Source organism: Toxotes jaculatrix, chromosome 11 (genome assembly GCF_017976425.1).
Source record: "Toxotes jaculatrix isolate fToxJac2 chromosome 11, fToxJac2.pri, whole genome shotgun sequence".
Taxonomy (NCBI): domain Eukaryota; kingdom Metazoa; phylum Chordata; class Actinopteri; family Toxotidae; genus Toxotes; species Toxotes jaculatrix.
This window is the reverse complement of record NC_054404.1, coordinates 10,194,904-10,210,582: the sequence shown is the minus strand read 5'-3', so window position 1 is coordinate 10,210,582 and position 15,679 is coordinate 10,194,904. Positions and strand designations below refer to the sequence as shown.

The window sequence follows — 15,679 nt, the reverse complement described above, 5'->3', positions numbered from 1 at the left end:
CTCCTCCCTCTAGTCCACCTCCTTCTCCACCTTCAACGTCCCACCTTCCTCAGCCTCAAAATAGCCCTCCGTCCTCTCCTCCTCCTGACAACATACCACATGCTCCCCCACCTCCACCACCTCTTCCTCCCCCTCCCTCACCTGCTAGCGATCAGTCGCGCCCAGTCATCCAGTTTGTTCCAACCTCTTTGCCGCCCGTGTCCTCACTTCGCCCTGTTTCAGAACGAAAACACCCCCCTCCTCTTGCACCATCACAGAGTGATGTCGGGAAGAAGAAGGAGCTTAAAGGGATACTGAAAAACATCCAGAATCTAGCTGATATAGAGAGGTCTGTTGCCAACCTGTACAGCCAAGTAGACAAAAATTGCAAGGTGCCCAAGTTTAACAAGAAACCACAAGTGACTGAGGAATCAGAGGGTGCTAACAACCTGCAAAGCTCTGATCCCTGCGATGAGCAGAGCACGCCAAAAACAACCAGCTCCAGCTCTGCAGTCCAAATCAACTCCACAACAAGTATGAACTGCACTGAAAATGGAACGAGTCAACTGAACATGGCAGAAGAGGTTCAGCAGACAAGCCAATTGAACTCAAACAGCCCAGACACTGCAGAGCTCAGTGAACCCTTTTCATCTCAATCCACAGTGTTCTGACTTTTTCTCTGTCTCCATATTCAAATTATTTCCATGCCTGTTTTTCTGTTATTTCTAAATGGTTTTTTTTCTTCTTTTTCTTCTTCTTTTTGCACAGGTGATAGTATTTTATATAAGCTTTAGCCAAGTCAAAGAAGTTTGACTGTCTGGGTTTTTCAGACACAGAATGCTTTTTTTTTTACTCAATACTTTGTGTGGAAATCCAATTTTAGTGTCACCTGCCAAGAAATGTGTTCAGTTCTGCCACACTATACAAAATGCTTAAGGGCTTGACTTAGAACATAAAAGACGTTTGCATGTACAGAATCACGTTGGCTCGGCTTATTTGCATGTCTTAATGATCTTAACGAGAGATCAGATCTATAATAGTGTAAAGCATACCCCAGAGTTCACAGATTAGTCAGTTCATCATGTGATAGGTATGTTATTTAATTTCATAATCATAACATTAACATTTCATAACCAAAACTGCTTTAATAAAATACTAATCACAAAAATTTAAAAAATCCCACAACCCTGGGGTCTGTTTCCCAAACCATTTCCTGGCTGCATATTGCTGATTTCGAATTTGTTCTTTTCCCTCCTCACAAAGATAAGAGCATGAAAATTTAGGATGCTCTTGCTTCGTGGAGAATCCAAATTAGGCAAAAGACAAAATTATAATGTTAGATGTTTTTTTCAAATGAGGGAAAATTACCATAACTGTTAAGAATTTCCCAAAGGTATATAAATTCTTTGAAATAAGCTTCAGAGTATTCAGGCAGGATGATCACACATTTGTTGATGAAACATATTGAGGAAGTTGTTGCAGTGGCTTAAGCTCACACAACATATTGATTATTTTCAGGTGAGCTTAACAGCGACTACGTGCCGTGAGAAGTGAATGTGAGAGAGATGTATACACATATACTAAAACAAACATAGAAATACATATGCTGAAACAAACGTTACATGATGTAGAAAATATTGAAAATTATACTAGGATGGGCTACAGTGAACTCTTTTATTTAAATGTAATACAATTGATTGCAGATAGGATGGGGCAAGTCACTTCTAAGTGAAAACATCTTATGTTGGTCAAAGCATCAACGATAAAAATACATCGACTTTGGTTCCCCAGCAGAGTCGTGTTGAATGAAGAAAGCCAACCTCTGGGGGCCCTGTCTATTCACATGTCTGCAGAGATCCTCCCAGCATGATAAAGTAGTCACCATGATGTTCAGCTACACACTGGAAAAGGCTAATTAGAGAACCAATCAATCGTTAACCAGGGCCGCTGCCTGTGGGACTGTCAACTACTGTTACCCTCTCCTTTTCCTTTTCCATCTCTCTGACCTTCTGCCTGTCCCATTTGTCTGTGTTTCTCTCGCTCACTTCTTCTCCCCCTGTAGTTAGTTCTAATACTTTCCAATCCGTGGCCTCTTCTTGTTAATCTTTCCTCGTGGATCTCAGGAGATTCTATTACCTTCTTCACACTCATTGCAATGCAGCTTCTGTCCCCTCTCTCTTCCTCCTTTTTTGTCTGTGCTCAGGTTTTTCACTTCCTCTCCTCTCTATTTTTCTCCCACATACCCTTCATATGTTTGTTTCACCCTCAATGCCCTAAGGCAAATGGTCTTAGCATACCTCCCTTCCAGAGCAATGTAATGTTTGATTCATCACACATTCCCCTGATGGGCAGATCGAAGGCCTGCTAATTTTGTATTCCGTGTTCACTACATGGGGTAATCTCTTTTGTAAAGAGGCTAGGGGCTCACATGCTGTTTCTTTCAACCGAAAGAGCAGTAAGCTTTAATGAATGGTATTCTTTATATTCCATTTTTACAAATGGTTTTATCAAACTCTTTTGTATCCCGACTGATGATTCAGTGCAGCGACATGAAAATAAAATATGCACAAGGGAAACAGAATTCTAACGTTATCACAGTTTTGGAAATTAAAGTAGTTCAGCACTTTATCTCTGCAGCACAAAAAGTAAGCTTAACAATAAAAGTATGGAGAAATCACAAAGATGACTCTGACTCAACTAACCAGATCTCAGCATAGTAAATGTTCAAGAAAATACAAACCAAAACCATAAATAGAAATGTAAGCTATAATTGATGTTCATGTACAAAGAAAATTCTGATCAGAGAGATCCTTTGTTGCCTGCTCAGACACCACATACTAAATTATGTTTTTGTTAAATGAATAGCTCAGCGTTTTGGGAAATACACTTATTTGCTTTTGTGCCAAGAGTTTGACCAAGAGGATCAGAACCACTGCCATGTTTGTATGGTAAATATGAAGGTACAGTCGGTTAGATTAGCTTAACACAAGGAAACAGGGAAAAGGCTAGTCTGGGTCAGTCATAAAAAAAACAAAACAAAAAAAAAACAAACAAAAAAAACAAAATCTGACTACCAGAAGCTCTAAAAGCTCCCTAGTTAACATGTTATATCTGTTTTCATGTTTTTGTTTTTTACGGATTAAAGAAATGTGATGATTTTATGCATTTGTTGTTTCCTTTGGACAGAGGAAGTCTAGCCTCTGTTTCCAGTCTGTATGCTAAATTAACTGGCTGCTGGATTAAGCTTCATATTTACCGTTCAAATGTGACAGTGGTACATCTTCTCATCTAACTCTGATTAGAAGAAAACATTTTTCAAAATGTTCGATCATTATACCTTTAACTGATTCCTCTCATAATGAACTGGCTTTGTTTTGTTGGTAAATTTATTTGTGGCAGCAGAATAACCTAGTTTAAGTCTTTTGCATAAAAATCTGCAATGAAACTGTGAAGCTAGTTATTTACAGAGCCAAGATCCACCATGTTGTTACAGATATAATACACTGGATTCTACAGTATTTGTCCTGTTGTAATTCTGAGCTCACCTCTCTCACCTCATTTTCAACCACATTACCTTATGACCCATCTTCTCCCAAGTTCCCTCTTGTGCAAACTTCCTGTGGCTGCTGTCTACCGGGCCATTTTTCTTGATGTTGCACGAAGCAGCAGTAGCCAGCAGCCAAGCCAACAGGTCATCCATCAGATCCCACTCCCATCATCCACTCTGCCTGGGAGGTGTGGCCATATGGCTCTACCCTGTCCCCTGGTCCCTGCCCATAATAACAGATTACAGCTCTCCAGAGGAAGCTTACATCATTGCTTCGCCATATATCTGAGTCTGAAAGTCGTCATTATTTATGGTCCCAGACAGGTTACAGTTGTATGCTTGTGAACCTGGAGGTTTCAGTCGCGCTGCTCCATTACTCGCCGTTTCTCTTTGACTTGTGCTGAATGCACTGCAGATGCACTGCTGTTGTCCTCAGGAACAGCTCTGAGTTGTTGTTTTTTTTAACTGTTTGATGGAGTGAAATTCTGAAGATTTACTTACTCCAATGTAAAAAAAAAAAAAAGATTGCCAACTGTGGAGAGAAAGTGGCACATTATGACGTGATAACCAAAGACAATTTTATTAACTTTCTTTGAGCTAGTAATTCCTCCATGAATCACAATGTCCTTTTCATTTCTGTCAGCAGATGCTTTAGATATGTCTGTATAAACACTGACTTTTCTCAAACTCCAATCTTCACCAGCCTCTTTGATATTTGCATTTATTGTATCTTTTTTTTTTTTTTCTCCCTGTTTGGATGAGATAACGGGAGAAAAAAACAGCCCACACCCGCGTGATAACATTGTGGCCTTAGGCACCCTCTTTAAAACTGAAGAATATTTGCAACTCTGTAATTTAACACATAAAAATGCACAGTAAGTAAAGCTGCAATTTCCTCACTGGTCAGCAGATTTTAGACGCGCTAGTCCCGTAGACTTAACATTTAATTTATCTAAAAGCATTTGAAATGTTTTTTTTGTCAATCCATATTCATTATTTGTCTTATTTTCTCCTTTCTGCGGCACACAGCAGACGAGGCTTCGGCAGACAGGTAAGCATTCCTGTTGTGATACGTTTTTATCTTATTGTTGTTCTAAGACATTTTGTCACTCTCAAGGAAGCTTGAGGCAGCTTATATCCTATTATTCTTATCTATAACTCACTTGATGGAAAACACTGAATGAGATTAAGATGAGATCCTGATAGGACTTCTGACACTGACATTACTGTTAAGGTTTGATTCGAAAGTTGTACTCTCCAATGTTCCTGTCAAATAGTAGATAAGCATTTAGATGAGTTTTTCCTCCGTTGGGGAAAAAAAGGGTCCAAACAAAGTGACTGTTTGACAATTTTGACATTAAACTCGTTTTTTTTTTTTTTTTCTTGTCACCATCAAATAATCTATGACCTGTCAACATCCAACAGACGCAGGATGTTTTATATTTTTTGTTTCAGTTTCTTACTTCTCCATTCCTTGGTTAACTCCTTCCCTCTTTTTCCTTCCTTTCCATCAATATTTCATCAATATTTTCACCTTGCTCCTCCATGGTGGATAACTTGGTGGATAGCTTTAGCAGTAAACATGCAGAGAGAGGCCTGCATTTTCTGGCTTTAAATCTGAAATGTGAGGAGTGAACTTTTCCTTGTGTGTCTGTGTCTCCTGACCAACCCTTCCTTCCATTACCTTATCCTTCTTCTGTACTAATCTTTGGCAGCACCAGCAACTGCTGAGGCCATCTCTTCTGAGACCTGAGGTAGAAGCACTCCTGCTTTCCTTAATTCACACGGATTGTAGTCAATCTGCTGTATACTTACCCTGTATACTGCTGCTGCTCTCCTTCTGCTGTCTTTTTCTGAAGAGCGCTGAGTAATTTCTCTTTCTGCCTCTCTGAAATGCAGGAACTCTCCATGGAGTCAGGTATCGACCCAGGCCAGGACTACTACACACAGGACTACTATAATTATGACCAAGGGTGAGCATGCAGCCCACGGACTGTCTCATCTCTCTCCAGTCTCTATAATCCATGGAGCTGATCTCCATCAGTTCAGTTGAAGTATTTTTTAAAAAGTACATCATTAGGGCGTATTTATCGCTACCTTGCCTTCCAGCTACTGTGGCTGAAGTCCTTGGGGGATGGAGAGCATCTCACAGAAGTTCAGAGCAGAATGATGAGCGTAACTTATGCTGCATCCACGCTTTTGCCCTCTCTTCTCCCATCAAATGAGATCAATTATGCTGCTTTGCGTCTGGTACCTGAGAGCCTAAAAGTATTTTCCTGTGGTTTAATGGATAGAGGGTGTTTTGGCTTGCCTGTTACATTGCCCATATGGTCTAAAGACGAAAAACATGGAACTCAAAGCTGTAACAGCTGCTGAGAAATTGTTATTCATTAAACACTCCTACTCTATGGCAGGTGACTTGCACCACTCTGGGGAATTACCCAGCAAGTTATCAAAACAGGGAGAAGTTTTTATGCCTTATTTCGCTGAAAAAAAAATCAAACTAATTTTAAAAACTGTCCATACTGAAGTGTTGTAATTGCCTCTGTATTCGGTATTCACCGGCCTACCTTGCATGTCCTTCCCTAACTTTTAATTACTGTGTCTGAATCACACTGGCCTTCATTTGCAGCAAGCTGTAAAAATGGTATGTCGCAAAGTTCATGGTAAAAGCTGCTGCTGCCAGTGAGTGTGCCAACACAATGACCGGATACCTTTGATCTGCTTCTGTTTGCGTTGAGGGGCTCACTTTAACAGCAGTTAAGCTTTTAATCCAGCAATCATCAGACCCTCACATCTACAGAAAGTGGCAGTGACACAAATTGCCATCGGCCTCTTTTCTCGTTTGGCTCCTCTCTAATTTAGTATTCCACCTCAAGAATTTTCATCTCCACCATTTTCAGGTCAGGTTTTGTACATTTTTGTCGTCAACATTTAAATAACAAAACAATAGAAAATGATTAAAATTCTTCTCTTCTCGCTTGTCTTTCATTTCAATGACAACTGACAAAAAAAGCTGTGCATTCTGCCACTGATAAAAGTCATGTAGCCAGATATGCTCGGGAATGAAAAAAAAAACAAACAATAAAAAAACAGCACTCTAGAGAAGAGTTATGTAACCTGATTTTATTCTAGTGTTTTAATGGGCTTTTATGCGTTACTTATCAATCCACAGGTTTCCATCTCTGCATTCTTGTAATTCATTAAACCCCTCTGACAAACAAGGACAAATATGTACTCCACTATATTTATCTACCGTGGAGAATATTTTTCTCCATTATATCCTTCCAAACTCACAAAGTGATTTCTAGGAAGAGCAGCAAATCACCACAGCAATTACTGTGGTACTATCCTATCAAAGAAATTGCCAAATCTGCAAAACAGCAGTAATGGATGGGGCCAGCCACATATAACAGAGGAAGGCTTAGCAGATGGAATAAAAAATCAACTATGGAGAAGAAGAATTTCAAACATAAAATGTTGTTTAAGGCCTGGACCAACTGGAAAAGTTATGTTGTACTGTATGCACTGTTCTGCAGATAGGAATTTTAAACCTATTCAGAAAGTTTATGGTTAAATAACCTCAAGGTTGTCCACTGTAATTCTTAACACTGCATTATTTGTCATATTTTGTGTGAATCTATTTCTCAGGTATGACCTTCCTCAGTACGGCAGCCGGAGGAGGCTGATATCTCCCATGTATGATGAATATGGAGAGGTGATCATGGAGGATGATGGGTATTACTACAGTCCACATGGCCCTGAGGTATTTCCTTTCCAGAGAGTGAGAATGTTAACTACTGCCGTAATGGGTTGTGTGCCCAGTGTATTATTCGAACAGCAGTATCAACCCTATGTGACATTTTAACATTGTGGCTTTGTCATCACTAAAGGTTGCTAAATTAAATATGACTATCTTAGGGCCGAGGCAGAGGCAGGGGCCGTGGCGGCATGCGGGGTAGAGGTCCACCCAAGAGAGTTGCATTTAGAGATGTGCCGCCGGAGGATGAAATCGAACAAGCTGAGCCAGCAGAGGTCGAGCCTTCTAAGGCTGCCAAGAAACTGAAGTCTGTCATGAAACTCAGCAAACTCCTGGCAGCCAGCAAAGGAGGAGAACAGCCATCTGATGCTGGTCCCTCTGGCCCATCTCCATGGAAGAAAGCCAAAATGTTCAAGATGTTTGGCGCCGGAAAGAAGGACAAGGATTACGCCAAACTGATGTCAGCCCGCCGTATTGACAGTCAGGAGAGTCTGACTGACGGACCAGCACTTACGGGACCAATCGACAGCAAGTCTGATACTCGCAGCCAGCTTGGTAAAGTTTTAAAGAAAATCAATTTAAGCAACAAGTTGCAGGTCCGGAGGAAGTCACAGAGTAGTGTGAGTCGTGGCTCTGCCACAGGCAGCGAGAGAGACGAGGAGGCCTCGCAAGTAGCCAGCGAGGATGAAACGAAGTCTAAAGTGTCTATTAGTGTGACAGAAAGTGAGCCAGAGGCAGGTGCAAGTGGAAGCAGTAAGGAGAAAGGCTCTGATGAGGAATCCTCTGAGAAAAGCAGTGTTGACAGAGATTATCTGAAAGTAGATTTAGACAGGGATGATGCCAACGAAAGCACTGTGGACTCTGAGGAAGAGCCTGAGGAAGAGCCTGGGGATTCTGACGAGGAAAGTAAATCCAAATCTGAAGAGGAAGAAACTGAGAAGGAATCTGTCAGTGAGAAAGAATCTGAGACTGAAAGAGAATCAGAGTCAGAGAAAGAGTCTGAGTCAGAGAAGTCATCGGCTACAGAGAAAGAATCAGAAACGGAGAAAGAGTCTGAATCTGAGAGAGAAACAGAATCGGGAACAGGGACGGCAACGGAGAAGGAAACAAGCACAGAAAAGGGTTCAGGAACAGAGGGAGACTCTGATGAAGAGTCTGAAGAGGAAGAGGCTTCAGGGACCGCTGAAGAAAGTGGGTCTTCTGCCCGCTCTTCCATGAGATCATCAGCTACTGAGGCCAGCAAGGGGAGCAGCGCATCAGGCATGAGTGCGAGTGGGAGTGGTAGCAGAGGAAGCGAAAGTGCAAGTGAGAGTGAGAGTGGGAGTGGTAGCGCTAGCAGTGCTGCATCTTTATCTGGTTCAAGTGTTAAGTCATCACAAAGAACCAGATCATCGGGAAGTGCAGTAACATCAGAGAAGTCCAGTGGTGAGCTCAGTGAGGCCGAGTCAGGGACAGGGACAGCTAGTGAGACAGAGTCAGGGAGTGAAGGCTCTTCGTCTCGTGGGTCCAGCCGGAGGAAAACATCTGGGTCTGAGTCCGGTGGAGGATCTTCTTCTGTCAGTCAGATGACCGATCAGAGTTCCCTGGGTAGTGAGGAGAGTTCAGCTGGTTCCCGGTCCACCAGCGGCAGCCGGCGTTCCCAAAAGTCCATCCTTAGCCGTGGATCTGAGGACACAATCACAGAAGAGGAGGATGAGGAAGAATCTGAGACTGCTGACGAGAGCAAAGAGTCAGCCAGTGAGCTCAGTGATGAAGCATCGTCTAGGAGGTTCAGTGTGGCATCCGGAGACCCAGGGCCCTCTGCCCCGTACACTAGTCCCCCATACCGCTCTGAGATCAGAAGCATCACCTCTGAAGAGACATATGGAGGACTGTCCCCTATCACTGAGGTGGATGAGGACGCCATCTCCTCTGACAGATCTTCAGCCAGTGGCTCTGGATCAGATGCCAGCAGGGCTTCAAAGGACTCAGGGGAAACAGGGGTGACATCAGATGCTGAATCAGAGTCTGAAGGAAACTCAACTGCCTTCTAGAGAGATATATTGTCCGCTGTGAAGTAAGACTGAATAAAATCAATTACCCTAGCATGGGAGTGGAGACATATTACTTGCCACTACAGAGTGTTTCAAACATCCACTTCTTCCTCATTTCCCCTTAGCAAGGAAAAACTTTGGTGGTTTCCTGGTGCAAAATAAGAGAATTTTGCTCTCTTTCTTACATCTTTGACTTTCTCTTCTCTTTGATGTTTTCTGAGTGTGTTTTTACTCCTTCACTTTTTGCATATAATAATGCCCTTGTTTCTGCTGTGAGATTTTGCATGTTGTAGAAGTAGTATCTGTTTTGTCTGAATGTTTTCTCCTGATTTGATTACTTTTCAATATTATACAGGATCACTGCTTTCCACAGAGAATTCACTTTTTCCACAGAACTGCAGATACTTGGGGTTTATTATTGGGGCTGCACATTTGTTATAGTATGAATATTTTTTAGTAAAACAACAATTCCTTATCTCAATTCCCCTTAAAAGTGCTTAGTAGTATATTACTGTAACGACAGCAGTTTATGATCCAGTGTCAGTATTTGTTTGGTTGCATTAATGAGGTTTGAGACATCATCGTTTCAGTGCATGATACATTTTTTCCGTTACTTTTTAGGGATGATGGAGTAAATTCTGGCAAGAATTCCCTGTGAATACTATAATCTCCGTAGCTGGTGTACAACCCAATTATCTGCAGTGTTTGTATTGACAAACTGGTGTGTACTGTACCTTCTAAAAAAGTTTTATATTTACCTTGATGCCCTGTCTCTTCCTCAGCCTGGGAGAAAGAAGCGAATTAAGCTGGTGGTAGATCGGGAGAATGAGACCAGCTCCACAGGAGAGGAGAGCACCACGGAGACCCAGAGGAACCGACTCCCCAACAGCCACAGCAGCATCAATGGGAACATCTACCTCGCACAAAATGGCACCATTGTCCGAACTAGGAGGCTGCCACACCCAAACAACCTGAAGGTGGGCTCTCCGTGCCGACTGGGTAAGCATTTTAAGAAACTAGACAAGTTAGGTGTGACTCATGAAGAACCGCCCCCTGTTATTAGCATTGAGGGTTCAGGAAACGACACAGAAAATGGAACAGGTACATGTGTTCCCTCTAACGTGGACGTCAACCTCAACACTCGGTCCTCCTGTGGCTCCCTGGGATCTGCCATCGCAGATCTTAAAAGTTTTGGGTCCAAAACCAGCATTGCCAAGGCCTTGATTGACAAGAACAGCATTGGCCCGTGCGTCAGTGAAGAACAAGAGACTTCTGTTGACAACCACAAGAATAGTAGGGAGACACTGGAGTCCCACAGTGACCACACATTATCAGACGAGGAGGAGTTATGGATGGGTCCCTGGAACAGCCTGCACATACCAATGACAAAACTCTGACTGGCCATGCAGAAAATTTAAATTTTTAATTTCCAATCTTATTATCATATTGTTTTTGTTTAGAAAATGATCACAAAAAATGATTGTGTGCCTCTGCTGCATAAGCTCCAATCACTGTCCACGACCGGTGATTGCGCTTACAGTCAAATTTTATTTAACCACAGTATGTTGAAGTTTATTTGTACCAACCGTTTATCACTGACAGGGCTATTACAGATGGGAACATAGAGCTGCAAGGCAATGAGTGCCTCTAAGAAATATGAAACTTTATGTGAACCGTTCTTAACTGTAATTTTATTTTTTTTATTTTTTTTTCGCAGAAGATGGACCTCTTTTTTTGAGTGATTCCATGTTTTGCTTTCTTTTCTCAGTCTACTTTTTTTTTAAATTCTAAAACAGAACACAGAGATTGTCATTCATTTCACTACAATGTTCAAGATATTTACAGAGAAATCATGGTGAACATACGAAGAAATTGTGATTACATAGTCTATGATAAAGTAAAAGAAACTTATTTTGCTAATAGCATTTTACTTGCAGATAATTAAGATTGTCATTGATTATTTTATGTTGTGATCACTTGACAATGTTTTTGAAAATTTCTGGAAAAATATATGAAATTATTTTTGTCTATTTTGTATCTAACAGAGATGGAGAATCTAACATGACATTAAAAACATAATACCCACATGACTGTCATTGCTGTATTTCAACAGTGAAATATGACAGTGTGATCGATCAATAGTTTTTATATGGACATTTGTAGCTACAGAATGTGATATTTCCAACCCCTTTACATGATGCAGATTCGCTCTGTTCATGATTATTTATTAATCAGGACCCCATATGTGGGAAAAAGGTTTACCAAAAAAAAATGTGTAACATCCAACAATAAAGCTCTGACCTATTTTAATGTGTATCGTGAAGCATAATTGCAGGCCTTGGCTTTTTCTGCAGCTTCCTCCTATCCTCAACGTCTAGGTGCTCTGAGGAAGAAGCTGTTCTTCAGTTTGTTAGATCTTTATAGGTATACTTATAGCCATGAAAGAGTCTACAGAGGCTATAGCTCTTTGCCAATGGTAGGGGGACAAATACACTGTGACCTAGGTGGGTTGGTTCCTTGCTGATGTTGTTAAGTTTCTTGAGTAGATGGCTAGCATTCACTTCTTCCAGGTTTGGGAGTCCAGCTCCCACAATCTTCTGTGCCATTTTTACCACCCGGACCAAGTCCTTCTGATTCTTGGCTGGCACACTGCACTGTGGCAAAATGGCAGAGGACATTCTGTAAAAGTTTACTAGGAGCTAAGAGGCAAGTTTGGCCTGTTTGAGTGATCGTAGGAAGAAGGAACTCTGTTGAGTTTTCCTCACCAGGTGTTAAGATTCCCAGGAATTTGATGTCCACCTCCTCACCATTTATATGTGGAGGGGAATGTGTGGATTTCCTGGATCTCCTAAAGTCCACAAAGATCTCCTCGGTTTTTGTGGTCTTCAGGACCAGATTATTGTGTGCACACTGCTTGACCAGATGTTGGACCTCCTTTCTGTAGTGTGTCTCCTCATTGTCACACTGTCTCACTATAATGGGCGAGCAGCGGGCTGCTGTGTCTGTGCCACCACCATCTTGGATAGATAATGGGTATGAAAGTTGAATATAAGGTAGCACACATGCAGTGGAACTGAACAGTAAGCTCATAAAAATACGTCTGCACAGAGAGGTCTGTCAGAATGAGGCCTTCTCCGTGCAGTGGGCTTTCACTTTAAAGAAGAGCAATGACAGGTCACCAAACATGGGGATATGGATAGCTACTGTATCTCTGAAAAGCAGGAGGAAGTTTGCCGGGAAGTCTGAGAACCTGACAGTCTTCTTGAGCACACTTTCTCACCTGTCAACACGAACTGAAAAAAAAAAAAGAAAAAAGAGAAGAAAAAAAAAAACTTGTTTTTAAAGATGGCAGTGATTGTAACCAAAAAGACAGAAGGCAATAAAATCTCGGGCACATTCTCTTGTTTCTTGGCTTATCAGAGATTGACACATCTAACACATCCAGAATGACATTTACAAAAAGTGTCCTGCAGTCAATCAAACTGCGAGAATGCCAATCAAGTTCACAGAGTTCTTTATAGGCTGAAATTCACAAAGGAGCAGGAGCTGAATGCCAAAGTGAAGTAGCTTGAAAAGCCGCTCAGAAAATAGGTCAGGAGGGAACCTTGTTCCCACCACAACAAGCCTGGTGTCCCAAAGGATCAAAACCAACCTCTGCACTGATGAAAAAGAAAAAGATAAACGGAAGCAAGACCTTCAAAAAAAAAAAAAAAAGAAAAAAAAAAAGAAAAAAGATCAGCCTGTTTTAATTGTTAGCTGTGTCTTTTTGAACTGTTAAATGTGTGGATTAATTTTTGGATCTGCGCAGACAAGACGAGGGTCTCTAGTGTTCACTGTCTGTCAAGAGCCACCCACTACACTCTCACAGGAACTACCTTTGCTGACAGGAGAACAGCATTATACAAACCCTGTTCAGTGCAGATGGGGCTCGATAGCATGGGTTGCTTTTGCAATTTTCTTATAAAGCTTTGTATGTGCTGTTATTGAAACCTCAAAATGAGAATTATTTGAAAATATCATCCATCTTAACAAGAAAGAAAAATAATTAGCTGTAGATATGAAATGCATCTGTGCCCTCAAGGACATTCTTCACCAATCTCTTTTTGGGATACTCTCCTGATGAATTGGATTAAAGCTGGCCGAACAAATAATGGAAGCATTTCTACTGAGCATTTCCATCTGTCACTGGATTATGTCACAATCCTTTTTTAACTCTTCACTTTGATCATTTCACTTAGTAAATTAAATTATGGAATTTAGAATGGACACATCCCTGAGGCAATGAAAGGCTTGAGAAAACCCACAGCCCGGTGTCTCCAAATGGGATTTACTTGTCATTTGATTTTAATATTTAAAAAATAATACTATTAAATGTTGGACACCAACAGAAAATTTCCAAGCAGATCTAAGGTTTCACTGCTATTGACATTAGTCGTATCTGTCATAAGTGAGGCTTCTACAGGCAAGAGACAAGACAGAAAAAAGCAAATTATGCAATAATCTAATGTGCTGTGAAAAATATCAGGTACGTTAAAATGAAATGAGATCAAATAAAATAATAACCCAATCAACAACAGAATATAACTGGAATAAATAATAATAACTGGGGGGACATATTTGTTTATAGAAACAAATATCCAGTCTTTTAAAATCCAGTCAGCACAAACCTGCATGCAAACACTGAGCACAACAAGATTTCATTTTCAAAATCTGGTCCACAAAGACTCACGCTGAAAACAATTTCTCAATGCCAAGAGCTCCTGCCTTGGAGGAAAAATGGCAAAAATATGTCTAAGTGGGATGAAGGCCACTGAGGCTTATTGCTTCAGTTAACAGTTCCTTTCTGAAGAGGTCCTTATACATTCTGGACATTATTAATGTGGTTAATGACTCACTAGAGATGCATGACATTTGATGATTAACGGTACTTTATTGTCATGTTCTGATCTTTTAACCCCCAAATACTTTACACACTTATATTTTTAAACAATCTAAGCCTTTTTTTTTTCTTGGATGTGTTCTAGTCATCTTCCTTTGAAATGATGTTCCACTGGGTATAGATGAAATTGTAACTCAGATAAGCAGGTGCATTTGCAGTTTTTCCAAACATGAATGGTTTAGGTCATGACGAGTTGCACAAATAGTCGGCATCTGCAGTAGTTGCACTAGCGTGACTGTGGACTCTTGTTTAAAAATCTCTTCTCGTGACCTTACTCAAAAAAGATTTGACCGGTTATAGAGGTTACGTGAATGTAGATGTGCAGGTGCATTTTTAGTAATCCCAAACATGAATAGCTGAGGTCATGACAATTTAAGCACTAGGGTTAACATCTGCCATAGTTGCAATGTAAATATTAAAAAATGTACGATGCCTCAGTTTTTGTGCCTGTAAATTCAGGGTCATGATTACGTGGATAGATATGTAAGTATGTATTTTTATGTAACACATCACAAAAGTGGCAAGCATTGTTTCTGTTCCCCTGTTCAACTCAGGGTTCATTTAAATGTATTTATACATCCTCCAAAACAGGTTATGCCACAGTTTGTGTTTATGTGAAGTTATTTTCTGCAACAGTAATTCTGTAATAGACCTATGGATGTAAATCATGACATAGAAATACTGCTGTGCTTCAGAGAGATTCATAAATCTCTAAAGATTTTATGGAGAGTGATTATTCACACACTTTGGAGACTGCAAAGTTAGTAGTGTGTGCACCAAACAAAGGTAACAGGGTCACGCTCTCTCTATGCTAGCTTGTGACAGCTTGGTTATTCTAATTGGCCTTTTGAGGCCTTGTTTCTGGCCCTTAGTTTTATCAGTGCAACAAGCTCATGCATTCATTCAGATACGCCTGATGCTTCTTTAAAAAGAGAACAAATTCATTGGCTTGCTGAGGATGTGGTATCACTGCAGAAGATAGAGCCAAATAACTCCTGATATGTTAACATTCAATTTGACAGGAAGAAGAAGTGGGAGCAACTTCACAGACACGCATCAATATTAAATCACCTTATAATCAAATATTCATAGTGAATGTAAAATAGGAACCTAAGCTCAATAGGAGATGGGATTCACATTTTTCTTTTCTCAAATATACAAGTGTCAGTAGTCTGCTGCGTAATAATCCTGTGGAGTAATAATTCCCTGCCAGCACTGTATGAACACATTTCTCATGCCATCATATTGCATTTGATGTCAGAACACTTAAGCTCTGCATAAGGGTTCAAAACAAAATGTACATAGTCATGATCCTATTGCAAAGATTATAACTCCTAAAATTGTCAATAATATCATTGTCCAGAATGAAATGGGCGTCCTCATAAAGAATCTATGTATTATCATTCACGGAGCAGAAACAG

The 15,679-nt window shown here is 40.7% G+C and overlaps 1 protein-coding gene across 1 annotated transcript in view; it reads left to right on the top strand.

Moving 5' to 3' along the window:
• pcdh15a (protocadherin-related 15a) overlaps positions 1-10,716 on the top strand; it is a 130,814-nt gene extending 120,098 nt beyond the window's left edge. Inside the window, exons 33-37 of the mRNA XM_041049812.1 lie at positions 4,556-4,577; positions 5,242-5,280; positions 5,426-5,499; positions 7,178-7,292; positions 10,102-10,716. Of these exons, the coding sequence (XP_040905746.1) occupies positions 4,556-4,577; positions 5,242-5,280; positions 5,426-5,499; positions 7,178-7,292; positions 10,102-10,716 (865 nt within the window). The remainder of the gene's footprint in view (positions 1-4,555; positions 4,578-5,241; positions 5,281-5,425; positions 5,500-7,177; positions 7,293-10,101) is intronic.
• Positions 10,717-15,679: the final 4,963 nt, after the last annotated feature.